General features: G+C 45.5%; 1 protein-coding gene across 3 annotated transcripts in view; it reads right to left on the reverse strand.

Annotated features, from left to right (window-relative positions):
* The window catches only part of LOC144717694 (drebrin-like protein), a 105,702-nt gene that overhangs the window by 50,674 nt on the left and 34,807 nt on the right, over positions 1 to 20,221 (reverse strand). For 2 of the 3 annotated variants that reach the window (XM_078593251.1, XM_078593249.1), the window contains exons 3-4: positions 6,647 to 6,759; positions 3,970 to 4,044 (exon numbers count right to left, since the gene is read on the reverse strand). In XM_078593251.1, the coding sequence (XP_078449377.1) occupies positions 3,970 to 4,044; positions 6,647 to 6,759 (188 nt within the window). The remainder of the gene's footprint in view (positions 1 to 3,969; positions 4,045 to 6,646; positions 6,760 to 20,221) is intronic. The other variant, XM_078593252.1, reaches the window with a different exon arrangement.

The raw sequence follows: 20,221 nt of genomic DNA on the forward strand, positions 1-20,221 counted from the left end.
TGTATCCATAATACAGGTTTTTTTTTTGGGGTGAGATCGCGTAAATATATAAAAGTGTCGTTAAACCCGCCAGCACTCGACACAGCTCATTAGTAAGGTTTGTCACGGAAACAGAACATGCCAATTTGTTACTAGTACAGCACACCGGTGTGTTGGGAGAGAAAAGCCACACCATTTACAATTTGAGTAAAATATTTCACCAGTAATTACAACTAGCTTCATCAGGCAACAGCCAGATGTGTGGAGAAATCCTCCCGTTTCGTTCCTTAAATATGAAGTTCAAAGAAGGATGAATGGATATGTGGTGGATACACACTTCGGAGGCCAGTTAGCAGCAGCAGCAGCAGCTGATGCTGGGCAAGCGAGCGTGACTGATGTGCCTCCAGGAATCATTCTGTGGCATCATCTTCCAGGGCGCACTGTGATCACCGAGAACTGACCAATACAACGTATAACGACGCAATGCCCCGATCTACAAAACATGAAGGAGACATTACGGCGATAGAACTCCGCTGCTCCCGACGCGGTCATCTGGGCTTGACCACCCAAATGTGAATTTGTAGTCATTGCTCTGTATCTGCATCAGCAGCCGTACAAGAGAAGAGATCTTCCAGGGTCGTTCCCTGGCGTAAGGCGAGAGTTCGCTAAAGGCGTCGCGAACCTCTTGTGCCACGGCACAAGTAGCGCAATTCGATTACGACCGGTAGAGTGCATAACAAGTTTGTTGTTTTTTTGTCTCTCCCCGAGTTGGTGACAACTGTGCTACTACATCAGTCACGTCAAGAGACAATTAATCCATTGAGAATGACCCAAGTAAGATTATTTTCACCGTAATAATTCAACAAAAGAATTCCAATTTCCTTTTTGTTCATATTTTTTCTTACCCAGTAGGGGGAGCACTTTCCAATGCACTCTTCAACAACATTTCTGTACGACAGTGGGGTTTTTTCTTCTTCTTCTTCTTCTTCTTCTTCTCAGAGCTGGGATTTAGCCAAATCAAGTGCTAAAATAGCAAATTTAATCCGATGGGGTTTTCTGTGCAGTCATTGGTGACTGGGCCGCGACAATCAACTCGCAACGCTTGAGAACCTGGTCTCACCGCGCAAGGTGCCTGGATTGAACACCCAGGATTCTCAGTGTTGCTGGCTCAGCTCCCTGACCTCTGAGCCACCCAGTCCACATTCTATCTGGGATATTATCTGAAACTCCCTCCAGGCGGAAGATCCTCACGATGGGAAACGACCGTATATACAATAACAGGGCAAAATAACACTTCCCGTGCCTCTCGTTAAGCTGCTTTTTTTACAATCATAATGTTATAATAATCATAATAATGTGGCCTTGCAAGAAGACTTGCAATTGGAAGATGAAATCAAATCCCAGTGCCCTGGACTCAACCCATTACCCCCCCCTCCAGAGTTGATAAAAAACTATCACCACACGTTGTGAAAAGTCAACAGTAGTTGCCGTCCTACGGAGATACTGCCTCCTGCCATAGGCGCATGGAATTTTCACGATTGGTCATCAGAGCCAGGGGACACTTGTGACTTTTTTACTCTGGGGGGGCAGGGGGTGAGGGCAAAGATCCACGACAATTAAATTTTGATCCGCGCTTAATTAACTTGATTTTTTTAAAGAAAAAATAACACACCAAGTTTCAAATATACCCGGTTCACGTTTTTGCACAAAGGGCTTTAAATATCGGCTGACCTTTAAAGCTCATCGCGACGTAAAAAAAAAAAATTCGACCTTTAAAACTTGTGGAGCAGATTGCATGGAAATCTGTTATATATACCCTTTCACAACAAGCAATTATCCCCATTAAATATAATTGGCTTAAAAGAAAAAAAGAAATTATACGTTACTTATCATTAAATATGTAATAATACAAGTGCAATTATTCTGTATTGTCAAATTAACGAGCAAAAATCATGCACATACCAAGAAAATGTACCTAATTGCTTCCGTAATATTATCCAGATCTTAAATGGGCTCTCTTAAATTCACTCCAAAACATTTCAAAATACCATGGCCTCATTAAAAACAATGATGGGTTCATGCAAGAACAGCGCTAGATGATGCCGCATAAATAAACAAAATATTGCACACGCTGCCAACACACAGCTCTCTCATGCGGTTCACATTCACCACTGCATCCGATAAGCCAGAGAAATGATAAGCCACTCCCGTTTAATTATAATCCAATGCACATGGTCGGTCCTAATGATCTTAATCAATGTTTGACGCAGAAAGTAAAACAATGAGAGCAAACACATACTAAGCACACTGTAAACTCATTACTGAGTGACCTGATTTATATGTATGTGCAGACTTGCTCATCCAATTGTAACATGGAGGGGAAAATTAATAAAATAACTCTCCGACCGACCGTACTTCCAATGTAATGCTTCCTCTATATATGCCTATAAATAAATCACCCAAATTGCACCCCATCTTGTCAAATCTCGGAATCCATGCCTGGTTGAGCCTGGATTGCGCTTCAATGGGTGGCCGCTATGCATAATAGGCATTATAGACTCAACGTGGTTGGAGGAAGCGGTTCAGTGCAGCAAATTGAATTGCTGTACTATATTTCTGTGCTCCCAATCGATGGCCCCTCCGCTTTTGCTCACCTGCACTTGCCAGTGCGATGAAGCATGGTAAAATAACCCAAGTTGTACGTGCACAAGAATATGTGTTGGTCTTATCTTATTCTACATTATTATGGATGGCCTTTGATCAAGGCGTTAAACATCATTTAAAAAAAAGTGTAGAAACAAATACATTATTTGGATGAGGAATGGGTGGACAACGATGGAGGGCGTGTAGGGGTTAGGGGAGGGAAGGAGTGGAGGGGAGGGAGGGAAGAGAATGGGCAATGGAGAAGAGGTGAGGCTTTGAGAGATGATCGGAAGGAGGTTACGTCTGTGCCTCCAGCTCAGAGGGCCCATCGCAGTTATTCGTGACAGGGGGGAATGAGCGTGCAGAGTACGTGGCACTGCAGTCAGAAGCGATGTTTCTTCGATGGATTTCAAGACATCCCAAGAAAAAAGTGTACACGGAAGAACACCCCCAATGGGAATTAATAATAAATATTGTCATTTCTTACCTAGAAATGCCTCACTGGCTCTTAAGACTTTATTTTCAGAAGGGTCCTGCATTGAGATATTTGGCCAATTAAATTATCGAGCATTTGGAATGTGGGAGAACCCGGAGAAAATCCATGCGCACGAAGGGATTTACACTCAAGCATTATCATCTCCCAGGGCCACCTCACGAAGCTCCACGCCTGCTTTAATGACCAGGCAAGGCCTGGTGGGCACGCATCCAAGAACCAAGCAGGCTTAAAAGCTTGCTTGGCTTCCACGGTGTGATAAAAATCGCAACGCATGCACAGTTATTTTCTCCCATTGAGCACACGCAACACTCGCTCGATCGTACGGGGGACGCAAGGAGCAGTTAAACGGTTCGTTTACGAGCAACGTGTGGGGAAATTTGAACGAAATTATTTAGCGCGTGTCGTGTCGGGCACGGCGAGATCTGACCGTGTCCGTCCTGTGCTCGCCGGGCTGCATTGGATTACGAACCAATAGGTTTTAAGGTCGCGCCCGTTACACACAAAAGTGCTTGCCACAAATGAACCGCAATACCTCGCTGATCTTGTCAAGAAGCATAAACCATCACTCCAATTTGGTGATCCTCGCAGGGCCTTTAGGCTAACGACTGAACAAAGACGTTCCTCGCATCGCACACTTTCAGACGCGCTTCTGCTGGGGTCTGGAACGCTCTTCCCTTCTGACACTAGGAAGCCACTGGAGCTATGCCCTTTTAAATCATTTAGTTTGAAAACTAATTTCTTTAGAACTGCTTTGATGTTTAATTTGTTGTACTACCTACACACCTCCGATGAGCTCGGTTGGCTACGTACGATGCAAAAGAAGTTCAACATACATACATACAAAAGCCTACCTTGAAGAAGTTGCCCACGGAGTTGACGTGGTTAGCACAAGTGCCCTTCCTCCCATCGCTGACTCCCTCTCCGATCTGCCAGTTGGCAAAACGGCAACAGGAAGGAGGCAATTACTCAAGATGAAAACACAGAGAGGGCGCCCAGGGTCACGGTAATGAGCCACAGAAGCAAGGAATCTGCTGAAAACGCCCGCTTTTTCCTGGGATCATCCACAATTACTGTTATTATTTGGCTTTCACGAGCATGCAAAAATGTATCTCTTGATATAAGAATATAAGAAACGATTTTACCCTTTCTGGCAATAACACAGGTGTTAAGATGTTAACTCACCAAACTGAAACCTTTTGCAAAGAATGTCTGCATTACCCACATATACTTGTGGTGAACATGCAAACAAAAAAAACATGCTCTGATATTATATGCATTGTCTTTGAAACTGCATTATTGAGGTCAAAAACGACGCGTTGGAGATTACAGAACAATAATTCGGTAAACCCCGACTCAGTGACCCAAATATTCACATGTCTGTAACGATATCGCTGCCACCAGCACAATGAATTAATAAACGCACTTAAGTTATTCACGACACGGGGCTAAGAGCTGTCAAGAGGTATGCAGCTGAGAAGTTCACATGGGGATATCATTCTACCGCATGAAAACACGAGAAAATACTGCAAATAATCATTTAGAGCCCTCGGCCCATCTACTGCTAGACTAAGTGGTAATTTGTTTGACTATTCTTTACCCAGTGCAGGTTATTAAGTAGAGGCCCAGGACCGGTTCAGTTTGATTACTCGCTACCACCGATGTCAGCCATGGCTAGGTGTTGAACCCGGGTCGCTGTGGTTCATAGTGCAGTGTGTGAATCCGCTACGCCACTGCAACACGCCAAAACAACATACAGCAATAGCCCGGTTTACGTCAGGGATGCTTTCCTGAAAGGTGCGACAATGAATATCGAAACGACGTCAACCAAAGCGATTTACAGGGTAGGTTGCGGAGGCGAAGGCTGAGCGGCGACAGATAACGAGAAAGGACGCATGATGACGCTGTCAGCGACCTAAGTGTCGTTTGAGGCAATGCAAATCAGGTCGTGGTGTTAATAATAAAGTGACGACGTGTTTGCAAAACGCCGTAAAAGGGTGGCATGCCATTGGTGGTGGGGGGAGGACTGCAACCTGCCACCTTTGTCTCTCCAACAATGGTGCTGGCGACTCATCCATACCTTGTACCCATTTGAGGTGGAGGCAACCTAGTAGAGACCCTATTTATAGATTGTGCTCCGTGATGTTTGCTCACGTTATGGGCGCAATATAATTGCCAATAACATTATTATTAGTTTTACATGACGAGCACTGCCCGCCCATTTACATGGGATACACGGCCGGGGTGAAGGGTGGGTGTGGGGGGGAGGTAGGCGTGACGTTAACGCCATTACGGGGATATGTGCGGTGACATCACCTGTGCGTCAGCCAGCCAGCCAAATTTTTTTCTAATACAGTATGACAAGCGATAAAAGATGCCAATGACACTGGTGTTGCGCACGACCAGGTATCAAACACAGATCTCTGGGGTCACATCTCAATGTGTTGCCCATTTCAATGCCACTTATTACAAATATGACTCCCAACCATTACCTGTACGGTGTTGCTGCAAGTGATGCTAACGATCGCCGAGTGAGACTGCATGAGAGGGGGTTTGTGGTCAGCACCCCATGCCACACTGCCCTTGCCTACCCAGTGTCATGTGAGGCCTTAACGCACAACACAAGGTACTCACTCGAGGCCGACTCGACCAAGGGCCAGCCCAAGCCAGTTTCTGTTTACAATTGCCTACTATGAGAATGAGTTTTTCCCCTTTCATCTGGCAACTAAACAGGTGTTAAGTTGTTAAAACACCAAACTGAAACCTTTTACAAGGATACATGTCTGCATTAATCACAATACTTGTGGTCAAAATGCATTGTCCTTGAAACTGATTGGTCCACACTAGAGACAGCTTTTTTTTGAGCCTCGTCTCAAATGGTGTGAGGTCAAAAGGCGTACAGCAATCAGTTTCAAAGACAATGCATATATTATCAGTGTTTTTTGTTTGAATTTTGACCACAAGCATTGTGGTTAATGCAGACATGATTCGTTGTAAAAAGTTTCAGTTTGGTGTTTTAACAACTTAACACCTGTTTTGTTGCTAGATAAAACAGGAAAACTCCTTCTCATATTTAGGTACTGGCAAAGGAGGGCCCATGATGTAAATTGCCAACTACTCGTGTTGTGCATGGCGAGGAATTGAATGTGGGTCACTGTGACTGTACAACAGTGCGTGAACCACAAGCTTCATTGCACGGTGGCGAGATGTTAACTAACTCGCCTGGTATACAGGAGGTCGTGGGTTCGATCCTGAACCTGATGCCTGCTGTTTGTTTGGATTTAGCATGTTCTCCCCGTAGTCGTGCGGATTGTTCTCCGGGTCCTCCGGTTTTTTCCTCCCCATTTAAAAACATGTGTTTAGAGTATTTGGCTGCAATAGATTTCCACATGATAAGCCACTTCGTTGCGTAACCCTTTGTGGCCAGGTCACTCCACAGCTCAGTGGGCCTAACCTGGTAAAATAAAGATAGTTTAGTTTAGTTTAAACTGCGCATACTGTCGAGTAGACGCACACACTCGGACCACTCACCCAATTGATGAGGACGTATTTGCAGAGGCCAGCCTTTGAGTCTTTAACCTTGCAGAAGGCGTACATCACCTTGCCGCTATTGAGCTCCTCCACCATCTCCTCCAGACCGTTTGCTGCGCACGGCAAACCAACAGACATGTGTTTTCACTTACCACGTGCGTGTTCACAGACAATATTACGATCCGGAATTAAAATTTTTTTGGGTCAGCCAATGTAACTAACTGGCCAAATGTGTGTCGTTAAGACCCTGCATCACCTGGGACGGCCAAACAAATTAAATTGTCACGTGATGGACAAGCGTTGAACGGACCAAGTACGATTGTTTCGCTGGAATCTACGCCAAGCATGGCAAGATTCAAGAAGTCGGGAAATAAAAACAAATCCAGGAAGTGAAACAACATGTTTTTTGGAACAACACAACAACACCAAACTATTCGACTCAACACGGTGACTCACGACAAAAAGATTTTAGTTTTTTGTAAATGCTCTGTGTGATAACAACAAACTGTTATTTATGTAGACGTGAATTCACTTTTTGGACGGGTGGCATCATAGCATAGCTCAAAAGACGAGGCTTGCGAATTTAAATTCCAGTCAGAAGGAGACTCTGCTCATCATCCTGTCAGTTATTAAAATTATAACGGCTTTGTGAGAAGTTAACAGTGGACATCAATGGAGGGACTGTCGCCAGCCATGGGAAGATGTAATTTTTCCCCAGGGACACAAGCTAGGATGTATAAATGTATGCTGGACCTCTTTTGCACCGTACGTAGCCAACTGTGCTAATTGGAGCTGCGGATGAGTACCACCCAATATTTATTTGAGTACGGAGATTTTTTTGTTTACTTCAAACTTTAACACACTTTCATGTTAATAAAGCTGCATTGCACCCATGACTCTGAGTCAGGCTCAATGCAACTCACGACTCCCATTCCCAGTCGGCAGAGCATCTTCACACGGCAAAAGAACAATTCGTCTCTAGGTTGGACATTTATCAATTTCTTTTTGCTGTGCAGAAAAGCAACTGGGAGGAAGACGCGGCAATACTGCCGCACGATCTTTTATTAATTTATCTTAGAAATTCCACAACCGAGCGTTCGTGTATCCTGAGCCGATGGTATTGGTCTGCGTGACACAACACAGGGTTTCTGGGGAGTTCCACAAGTTAGGTAACCTCACGGCAGAGGTCGCAATCGGGTACCCGATACCCGTACCCTACCCGATACCCAGCTACCCGTACCCAGCCGGGTACGGGTACCCGTTTGCGACCCTGGTGCGGCCGGGTACGGGTAGGCCGTGAGTCACTGGTGAGTATCCGTTTGTCACTCATTTCCCAACGTCTTGTCTCTTCTCACAATTCAAGTTCCTAGAATCAACCCACCCGCGCCTGCAACATGGCTTCATCACAGAGGTCGCAATCGGGTACCCGGCCGTACCCGTACCCTACCCGTACCCGGCCGGGTACGGGTAGGGTATGGGTACGGCCGGGTACGGGTACGGGTACCCGTTTGCGACCCTGGTGCGGCCGGGTACGGGTACGGGTAAGGAATCAAAACCCGTTTGCGACCTTTGCCTCACGGTCAATATTTCAAAACCACCCTAACAATTCATAATAAAGGTTTTTGGGTTAGATTGCATAAGTATAAATGTGTCGTAACCCTCCACCACCCGACACAGCCAGTAAGGGATTTGTCACGTAAACAACGAGGCAATTAGTTACTACTTGATCCCACCAGTGTGTTGGAGAGTAAATCCACAAAATGTACAATTTAACATCCAGCATTATCAGGCGATTTTCCAGAATAGTGAAGCAATCTACCTGCTCCCGGTCTTAAATAAAGCAATATGACGTCATCACTGACCCTAACAATACACATAACAAACGGAGATATAATATTGACAGCAATTATCTAGAACTCTGAGAAAATTTGGCTCACGTATTGAAAAAGTAAATTGTTTTGACAAAAAAATAAAAAGTGAACTGAATGCACCATCTCCATCCCAGCGTGGCTGGGGAAAGTCAGTTCATCCGTGTCCGCCCGGCACAGTGGTATTTTAGGAGGCATTCGGAGGACTAAAATGTGAATTTCCATCCCCTCAGAGATTCTGGCACAAAAGGCCAGGGAGGCATTCCATAGCTGATGGATCGATGGCAAAACAATCAACGATATGTGGGGGGGAAATACTGCCATTAATCTTGCATGCGTGGTTGATACAGTTGCTTAAAACAGAGAAATAAACAACACAGATAATAAATAATATACAAAACCAAAAACGCCGCAATTTCTGGTGTAAAGAAAATAAGACATTTAATTTAAACATAGTAATGTTTGTAATAAAAGATATGTGACAATAGCTTAATCGTGATTTGCGACTAACAGTAGCACATGCCGGATGCCGAAACAGAAATCGTTGCTATCTAAGGGTTACGTTTAAAATAACATATATAAACAAGTTTTTTTTTGCAAAAGATGAACGTTCGAGTAAACAGCGATTACGTGCGACGATAGATCGTCGCTGGGTTGATAAAAGAGAGAAAAAAAACGTTTTGGACGAGGTCATGTTTATTTCATTTAACGTTTATATAATCTGAGACTTGGGTCAGCAAATGTCAGAGTGGGGCCTTCTGTAATAACACGCTACGTGCCCCGGTCGTCGTCGGCCTGAATGCAAATACGAGGCAGTGGAAATGTGCACGCGATTAGCTGCCATAAATCCCAACGGAGGGAATTGCTGTCACGATTTTCTTAAGTGTGCTCAAACGAACAAGAAAGAGACGTCTTAGTGAATTTTACTGGGTCAAAAGCTATGACGCAAATACGCATTTCCCCTCCTGCCTGCTGCCCTCTGTCCACAGACATCAAAGCTCACTGCCCCAATGCTGTTAAATCCCACTGCATCGCCACGCCTCTCTCACTGGAGGTCTTTTCTCTCACTTTCTGACGACGTAATCACGAAAATCACTTGAGCTCTTGACATATAAATCAGTGACACATTTTACACAATCCGCACCGCTGTTGTGTTTTTGAGTTTGTAAAGCTACACAGTGTGCACACAAACATATATAAACAATAAATCAAGTGTTACATGGCTTTATAAGTGGTACACTCAAATTGGTATCACTTCATAGGCAATCTACAGTTTGTTTTCACATGATGATACTGGCCAAATGATAGGAATGTGGCACTTCCAGCAATGGTCTAGGCCTACAAAGAGATGAGCACTTCTGACACTGAGGTAGGGAGACACTTTGACGTTTGACGAGCCATGAATATCAAACAGTGCACAGTTATAGCAAGCTGACAAGCGACTCTACAAAGGACGCTTCGCTTTAGTTGTTGGGGGGGGGTCGCAGGTCTAGAGGTGAACACACAAAACACGAGCAGTGGCACAGACGCATATGCACGCCAGGCACGCCTTATCAAACCCTTACACAGCATGACACAATTAAACAAGAATATATATTTTTTGTTAAGAATTCATTTACAATCTTACCAGAAAGCTTTACAGATCTGGGCACTGATATTGGTGAGCTGCATGGTAAGTTTTTGGAGTGACTAGTCCAGGGGGTTTTGAGACTTTGCCAAGAAGTAGTCTTGTTCTAGATTTGAAGCTTTCGTAACTGCAAGGCTTCATATTCTTAGGTTTTTTCAGTAAAGTCACGTAGGTAAAAAATTAAAATTAATAAAAGTAAAATAAAAATAAAGTGATTTTTATTTTATTTTACTTTTATTAATTTAAATTTTTTACCTACGTGACTTTACCGAAAAACCTAAGAATAAGTAGTCTTGTGACCAAACATTCTGAAGCGGCAACCTACGGAAGATTAGTCCTGAGGCTCACCAAGACTTTTCAAACCGTACAAAGAAATAGCAGAATTATACAAATTTGCTGCATACACAAACACGCGCACACGGTCACCTACATCTTCATTCTGCTGTGTTTAGGAGTGGGGAGACTTTTTTTTACACGCTGAACAAAATACTACTGTACACTGTTTAGACTATGTCTGTAAATCCCGCCCGTGAAATGTGTTCACCCACGACGTGGAGTGGAAAGAAAACATTCTCTGCTGGACTCCGCCCAGAGATTCCACCTCCACCATTGAACAGCTTCAGGAATCTCCACAGCACTGTGTGGGGGTAATTTCCTCCAAAGTTTAGAACCGAGAACATGTAAATCAGGAGTAAGCAGTAGAATAAAAGTGAGCTGAAATCAGAGGTCGCAACCGGGTACCCGATACCCGTACCCTACCCGATACCCGGCTACCCGTACCCGGCTGGGTATGGGTACCCGTTTGCGACCCTGGTGCGGCCGGGTACGGGTAGGCCGTGAGTCACTGGTGAGTAACCGTTTGTCACTCATTTCCCAACGTCTTGTCTCTTCTCACAATTCAAGTTCCTAGAATCAACCCACCCGCGTCTGCAACATGGCTTCATCCCAGAGGTCGCAATCGGGTACCCGATACCCGTACCCTACCCGATAGCCAGCCGGGTACGGGTAGCCGGGTATCGGGTAGGGTACGGGTACGGGTACCCGTTTTCGACCCTGGTGCGGCTGGGTACGGGTAAGGAATCAAAACCCGTTTGCGACCTCTGGCTGAAATGCCACACTAAACAAAATTAAGTGAAGGTGAAACCGTGCATTTACTGACTAACGCCACTGCTGTCGGAGACGCCTACGCTAGAGGGAGTTCTGGAGAACAATTGGCTTACTCTTCCAAGCCAAACATCTTGGAAGAGGTGGGAGTACCCATGCTTTATCCCCCCATCTGTGAAAAATACAGCTTCATAGCTCATCGGATTCCTCCAGTATAAATACAAATTCAGATTCTGACCTGTGCCGTAACAACTTCTGCTGCTGGGTGGACAGAGGCTGAGGTGGGAGGAGGATTTGAGAAACCTTGCTGCATTGTTTCAACTGCAGCGCCGCCCCGCGAGGATTGAACCAGTGGAACCTCTCGATTCCAAATCCAGTGTGCTCGCCAATTCAGCACGGCGGCAAAAACAGTAAAGGAATTAAATTCGGCAAACGGAATTGCTCACAAGTGTGTGTCACGTATGAAATCTAAATGTGCACCCTGTTTGCATTTTAAAGGTTCAACGTGCACGAGCCCCAACCTTCTGCCCTTCCCAGATGCCAGGAGTCCTGAGTTCAGGCTTCGGCCTACGCAATGTCTGTGCCTTTTACCGGGGCTCTTATCAACTAAAAAAAAACATTTAAAAAAAGTTCAACCTGGACACGTACAGCTTACGGTGGTTACGATCAGAAGCAAATGACAGTTGGGCCTTTTTTTAATGAAGGCGGATAACGAGAGCGCGTTGGTATTCGTCTTGATGGGCGGCTGCACAAGGCCGTTTGATTTCCAGCATTGTTGCTTCGCACCGAGGTGCACTTGAGATGTTGCACAATCATCAAAACCTCTTGACTTAAAAAAGCTGAGATTCTCAACGAGCCCGTATATCCGCATGGTTTAGCAAATGAACGTGGTAATTTTGCATGTGCTCGGTGTGACATTGTCATGGGTGGATATCTTGAGGTAATTTAGCTGATATTTTGGAAACACATACACACGTACACACTTTGTTGTGAAAAAGTAGCACCAGGAATATTTTTTTTTTTAATTAAGTTTAAACATTTGCACAACAAAAAATTCACGCAATTACTTCACTATTTAATTGATGAAAAACAAATTTTTAACGAATGATAAATGGTTTTACATATAACACCATGGAGTAATAAAACTATCAACTTCTGATTTATCCTATTATAAGAGATGCTACCACGGTGTAATGGTCAGCACACTGGACTTGCAATCCAGAGGTTGCCGGTTCCGTCTCCCAGCGGGGGAGTTGAACCAACGTTCACAATTTGTTTAATCCTGGCTCTGCCAGTGGGTAATGCAGGGGGAAGGACAACAAACTAAACACAAAAAGCAGTTCTAAATAAATGAGTTTTCAATATAAATTTAAAAGTGCATAGCTCCAGTGGCTTCCTAGTATTGGAAGGCAAGAGCATTCCAGACGGCCGCAGAAGCGTATCTGAACGCGTGCGATGGACCAATGAAAATGCAAGCAGGGTGCATTAGGGTTACATGCCATTCCTACAAGTGCTCTCATATCCTCCTTCAATCTACCCACTGACTTGTACCTCCACCTTGTCCCGGTCTTGGCAGCAATCACCTACTTTGTATATTAAAAGTATTGTACAGGATATACAGGAATAGTGTGTGTATGGATTGTTGTGTGTATCAGGAGCAGTTGCCATAGAGATCAATCCTGGTGACCCTGGCTCAATTCCTGGGCGTGGACGACAACCCCGTCGATAATTGGAATCTAAAACCTTGCCTAGGCCTCCCCAAAGTGAAATGAACCTAAAATGAGCAATGGGTGTGCGGCGCATTAACATTAGCGGTGGGAAGACAAAGGCGGTCAGGTAAAATACTGGAGAAACCACGATCTGCACGCCGACAATACTTTTGTCCTTTTCGTGTTTGTGCAGACATCTGTGCAACTATGGTAACAGCACCCAAAAAGTTACTGTTTATTGTTTAAACGAGCACAGCTCCATAAAAATATATTGCCAAGCCCCCCAGGGCTCTACGATCTTACTAACAAAGTGCATGGTAAAGCTTTCACTCGGAAACAGAGGTTGTTTTGTATACAGCTGCATAAATCAACATCACAATGCAAATCATAAACACTGGAATGCAAACAAGAAAACTACCTGCCCTGCGACCATGCACTCCCTTCATGGGCGACCAAGCCCTTGAGAATCCAAGATTGCATTTGCAACCAGATATGAGTTTCCATGCGCAAAAAAAAACATTTTTTGCGGCAAACAATTGTGAATGTGCTTGCATATCCGTGCTTCCAAAATACGATTGCAGGAGAGAGTGGCATTAAGATCGGATGCTCGCAATCACACGACGCTACGTGAAAAGCCCATGCAGCTGCGCGCAGTAACTACATTTATCAGCTCGGTGGGGTACGACAACAATCGGTCAAGTGGGCCCCCCCAATATTGTATTTGTCTCACACGATCGCACCAAGGCTATTATATATCCCGGCTCCTCTTTCCTAAATCACATCGTTACGCTCACGGTCTCGAACATTTAACGCTGTAGGGACGCTCCGTCTTCGCAAAATCAGTTGTTGTTCTTTTACACTGTTGTTGAAAAATCTCTCATGGTGGTTATCAAGGGGGTCCCCCCAACTCGTAGCTTTGTCCACGGGGGGGGGGCAAGGCACCCCCTGCCTGCCCCCACGCTGGCAATGCTGCTGAGCCCATGTGAATGCGGTTGGAACTATGTCTCTCCACGTAAATAAATACATGTTTTAGTGCAACAGTCAGTCAATTGGCTTTGCAAAGCATAAGTCTCCAGCAGCGATTGTTTAAGCAAGTTTTAATCAACTGGGTCTTAAAACTTGAGATATGATCTTTTGACCGTTGCAAAACATATATATACGGTAAATGTGTATTTTCCAGTCATAATGCTGTTATTTGATATATTGAGAACTACAAAGGATCAAGCACCGTGGAGGCGAGGGTTGGCGGATCACACGAATGTTGTGAAACGCCCTTCCCGCGAGCGACAGGGAACCATACCCTGTCTTTCGAGGAGAATGCGATACAGCAAATGTGGACTTCATCTGTTCCATCCATAACGGGATAGAGTGTTGTACCCTCGCATGTGTGTCTTTTCCCCAGGAGCTCCGGTTTTCATCCCACATGTAAACACACTCATTCATTGGCTGAAAACAATCTTAATATCTAGAGGGCAGCAGAGCTTGGGTAACTGTAGTTTCTGGCTCACCACGTGGCCACTGGCTGCTTGTCTGCGGTCCCTCGTGCCTCTGGATTGTTCTCTCTCTCTCTCTTTCTCCAGCGAATACTGTGCCGCGCCTTTACAAGTTGCAATTAAAAACGAATTGAAATTACGGCTCTTGAAATAAGTAAAAATATTCATATAACTTCCCTTGTTAATTAGGCTACAACTACAGGAGCTTATTCAATTCTTCCCCTCCGCCCCCCAAGGATGTATCGTAAGGGCTTTAGGGCTGAAATATAATTCGTGTAGTTTCTGCAGCAGGCATCATTTATTGGTCTAATCGGCTGCAGCAATGTTCTGTGAAGCTCACTGGAATATGCACATCAGGGAAAGATGTTTAAAGCCATAAAGAAGCCAACTTGTCCTGACAACTTTGCCATCCCAGACTGTTATATAATTCATCGCACTCATTTGACGTTTTAACTTCGTCAACAGTTATGAGAAACACGGTCATTTACGAAAAACAAATTGAACCAAAACATTTTTGCAATGTGCAAAGAAGCGTGGAGAGGTGATAAGCCTGTAAAAATTACATCGAGTGACAGAAAGAACACCTGGATTCGAGAACATACACGTAAGGCTTCTGACGTTCAAAGTGATGAGAAAGGTAAGTGATCGTGGGCAGAACACGTCGCTAAACTATTTAAAAAACTAAAAAGCAGATTTTTATTTTATTTTACCAGGTAAGGCCCACAGCTATATAGCTCTTTTCAGAAGCTACCTGGTATATCACACATGATAGCTCAACGAAGTGGCTTATCACGTGGAAATTTATAGCAGCCAAAAAAATCTAAAACGCATGTTACTAAATCTGAATGGAGAAAACCAGAGAAAAATCCACGCGGCCACGGGGAGAAAGCGATAACATGCAAACTCCAAATATAAAGCAGGCATCAGGGTCGGGATCGAATCGACTACCTCCTGTATACAAGGCGAGGTAGTTAACATCGCCACTGCGTCGTTAGAGAAGGGATGCTGGCCGACGGTCAACAATAATTTTCGATTGAGCCTCGTAAATGGAATGGAACGCATCCATGGAGAGAAATCTAGCCGTGACATCAGTTGGTTTGCTGGTGCCAGGTGGAGTATTAACATCGCAGCATTGTAAATCTATGGGCAGTGGCTCTTGTTGGCCTTCATCCGGCAGTGGCTTGACCATAGCTGATGATAAATGGCTGATGCCAACCTCTTATTGCTGAGTAACAACACAAATAACGAACACGTTTATTACGAGGTGTTGTTTATTCACTGCCATGAGGCAATTCAAAGTACCATGGGAAGGATCGGCCTGGCACACATCGCTCGGGCCGCTGCCGCATGCGAAGGGCCTTTCAACAGACATCCAGCAAACCCTCGCACAGCACCCAGCTGGGCTAACACAGAGAGGGGAGGAATTATAATGTAATGGCCATTAATAATAAAGCACAGGCGGGATATCGCTCAGTCGACGCAACAGGAGGGCCCCCAATTCATGAGATCATGGGGTTAATATTTTGGGCACAGTTGGCTCGGCCACCACTCTCATAATCATCATCTCTGTGGGGTGGATAAGCGATCACCTCCCCCTGGTGAGGAGCCACAGCAAAGGGTAGCTGGGCACCTCAACAGGGAGAGAGGTAAACGAGCAAAGGAGCAGCCCTGCAATTGCCTGCTCACGTCACTGCTCCAGAGAGCACCTTCCAGAGGGTAATTTTGTCTATTTTTCCTACACTGGCCAGACATCTTGGAAGAGGTGAGAGTATCAACACTTTACCTCGCCACACATGCGCGCCCTGTTGACTCAACCATGCTGTGGGCCGCCTCCCCCACCGCTGTCTCAACTGCCACGCCGGGAGGTCGAATCGAAACGGAGACGTCTGGATCACAAGTCCAGCGAGCTAATAACCGTCACGCCAATTGCAGCGTCCTAGGAATGATACTCTTAGTTCTTTCGGTAAAGTCACGTAGGTAAAGTGATGCAGCAAATCTGGCTGTGACGGTCCCACCTGATGACGGAGACTTGTGTTGCCTCCGAAACGTCGTGATTTTTATTTTATTTTTATTAATTTTAATTTCATTTTTTACCTACGTGACTTTACCGAAAGAACTAAGAGTATGAATCCTTGCAGTCACGAAAGCTTCAAATCTAGAAGCGTCCTAGGAAGTCAGCAGAGGTGTTGGCACTGACAGAGTGGTCCCTTCATGGGCTCTGCGCAAAGCTCGCGGGAGCAGTTTCGACATGGGAGAATCGGTGAGGCAACACACCGAGATGGGCTGTCAAGTAAACCTCCGTAACCACCTAGTTTGCAAAAACACGGTGTTTATATGAAGCGTCGACTTCTAAACCGATACATCTATCGGTTACGGAAGATCTTGGCCAATGTGTTGTCACCGGAAGATGGCATTCTATGTAACTCGACCAGAAAAAAAATAAGAAATAATCACGAGTGATTGCAGTCCCGAGTTGATTTTTTTCACGAAAAGAGGTAGTTTTTTCATACCAATCTCAGTTTCGCAAAAAAGAGCAACTCCCAACACTGCACAACCTGTGGGTCTACCCCAAAACAGAATATTTATCCCACATTGGGGGTAGCCTGCCAAAGTCAACTCTATAACTAAAAAAAAATACCCTTTCCACGTGATTCATGATCCAGCCCCTGTCGATCTCTTATGCCACTCCCATCATGGACGTGTTGCATCCTATCGCCTCTTCTGAAGGTCCTCGAGTGGCCACTGCCCTTCTACTCATTTATTTATTTTCCCGGTAAAACCCACCGAGCTGCGTTTCAGAGGCGACCTGGTCACACATGATAGCTCATCGAAGTGGCTTGTATTATCACATGTTGCAATTTATAGTCGGAGCCAATGAATCTAAACACCGCGTGTTTATAAATGTTTGAGGGCAAAACCGGAGGAACCCAGAGAAAAATCCGCGCGACCACCACGGGGGAGAGAGAACACGCGGACTCCAAATATTCCACAGAAGGCATCGTCAGGCTCCGGGATTGAACCGACGACCTCCTGCATGCCAGGCGAGGGAGATAACTTCTCCCTGCCGACATATTTTATTCTGGCAGTCTAAACGCTTTGTCTCCTGCACCGTAAACCATGCCGCTGAACTTCAAAACTCGTTACCCTCGATTGCGACTGCCTGTTCGTCTACCATTCCCAAGTCCTCCATTGCCGATGGTTATGAGGTTGATAGTAGGGTCTAGACCAGGGGTCGGCAACCAAAATAACAAGAAGAGCCATTTCTTTCCAATTCGGTACAAAATTCAGTATTTCAAGAGCCGCAATGCATCTGAGTACATACTGTACATACGTACATATCGTCAAGAAGCAGCCCGTAAAGAGCCGCATGCGGCTCCGGAGCCGTAGGTTGCCGACCCCTGGTCTAGACCTTCTGTCAGAACCTGTCAACACATGGGAACAGCTGCCTTTCCTCTTTAAAAAAGAGAAACCTCACCACCCGCGGCTGCCTGCCCACCCCCCACCAGACAAAATATCAAGCGCAGCTATCGCCATCCTAGAGTCGGGGGAATACTACCCCATCGCACAAAAGCAAACTTGCATCCATGACTGGCGGGCTGACGTCTCTCCCAACAACGAGCAATGACGCCCGGGGCGTGCCACTGTTTTATTTGGGGCAGAGGACTGGGTGGGGGGCACTGCGCAATCACGCTTTCCAACGACACATTTCCATCTGTTCCTGGAAAATGCTTAACGATAAGTGCAGACGTGATTCAGGACGGGGGAAGGAGGGACAAGATGATGAGACACTGCAAAGGGGGGGGGGGGGGGTGGCAAGCCACGCGGTGCCTGTCTTACATGTGGGTCGAGTCATATCTGCAGCCACCTGATAATTTTTATCGATTGCTCATTCATGGTATGTCTGTAGATGATTTGGACGTGCCAAACACGAACAATGGTTTATTTTTATTTAATTGATGAGCTCTGATGCGCCTCTGCCGAAATAATGCTTTGCGAACTAGAAATTATGACTTTGATAATAGGATAAGATGACAGTGCAAGGGAGGAAATCTTCAGGCAGAATGAGGCCAACAAAATAGCAGGCAGTGTTTTGGCGTGGAACAAAAGAAGGGGGAAAATATCGTGGATAGTGATTAGCGAGAAATCGCCTCCGGGGAAACAGATTGTTTGGGAGGAGGGGGGGGGGGTCAGGGTTCAAATCTTGCCCCCGCCGAGTGACACCGCGGGACATCGTCCAGGCGCCCTGAACACGACGTGAATTGTGGCATCGGCAGGGGGGGGGTGCGAGGGTGGGGGGGCCCAATGCACTTCAGTTGAGCGACTCAAAACGTGAAATGCGAAAATCACAGCACGATAACCAGGCACCGTTATTGAAATTATTGAACGTGTGACTTTACCGAAAAAACCAGAGTATGGCCAATAAAGGGCTATGCTGGGAAGCATGAGGGTAATATGTAAGGAAGATGATTTTTCACACAAACACTGTGCAGTCACAGCCAATGGGGATTAAGTCACTCATAATTAAATCGTCTAATGAGCATTTCCACGGTATATGTGGCAGTCTCCAAGTGTTAACAAACGATTATATTTAACCTGACATTGGGGGAAGAGACTTGCTCACAGTCGGTCATCACTCGGGTTTGTAATTTACTGTACTTTTATTTTACCAGGTAAGACCCACTGAACTGTTTAACTCTTTTTCAGAAAAAAACGATAGCTCAATGAAGTGGCTTGATTCTAAATGGAGGAAAAAACCTGGAGAAAAATCCACACGACCACCTAGAGTCTGCGAGAGCGGGGGCGGAAGATGACTCATCGACTGACAACATGGTAACGACTGGACCGGAAACGACTACGAGTAATGAGAGCATAGCACAAGAGAACACCACAGCAACTGTCACAAGTTCCGCTGCAACAGCAGGCCACAAACAGATGCAGGTATGTGTCTGTGGTTGGAGGAAAGTTACATCACACCATGGGTTGAGGATCCACCAGGGGAAGAAGGGGTGTTTGGGTAAAGAGAGACAGAGGCCTCGCATTGATTACTTTCTGCGAAAGCGATCAAATCAGTCGAATGAAGCACAGCAACTGGACGCAAACCATAGTTTGCAGTGCATCAGTACCACTGTCATGGAGGACGTAAACTCAAGCACCGAAGTAACAACTGAGGTGGAACCAACAACAGGAGTGGAACTCACCCAGCCTCCCAGACCTGCAGTCGAGAGGAGACTACCAGGGCACAGACCGTATGTGAAGTGGCCTGGCGCCAGTGACAAGAAGTTGTGGGAAACAGTGAATACTGACCTTACCTTGACCCTCGAGAAACTTCGAGGCACAGTGGAGAAGAAGTTGGAGAGGATGGGGGACATCATCTATGAGTACGGGGCAGAAAGCTTTGGAGTGCAAGAGGCAAAAGGCGGGAGAAAGGTTCCAACCCCACCAGTTTCCAGGAGGCAACAAGAAATCAAGCGCCTCGTTCAAGAAAGGAGACAGCTTAAGAAACAGTGGAAGAAAGCCTCGGAAGTGGAAAAGGAGGGCATAAAGGCACTTCAGGCTGACATCAAAATCCGGTTGGCATCCCTCCGTAGAGCAGAGAACCTACGGAAGCGCAGAAGGAAGAAAGAACAAACTAGAACTCGATTCTATAAAGATCCCTTCAAGTTCCTTAAAAGTCTCTTCACGAAGGAAAAAAGTGGAGTTCTAAAAACAACAAAGAAAGACCTAGAAGAGCACCTGAGAACAACAAACTTTGACTCAAAGCGACATGAACATCT

Source organism: Lampetra planeri, chromosome 4, assembly GCF_965212315.1.
Source record: "Lampetra planeri chromosome 4, kcLamPlan1.2.h2, whole genome shotgun sequence".
NCBI lineage: Eukaryota > Metazoa > Chordata > Hyperoartia > Petromyzontiformes > Petromyzontidae > Lampetra > Lampetra planeri.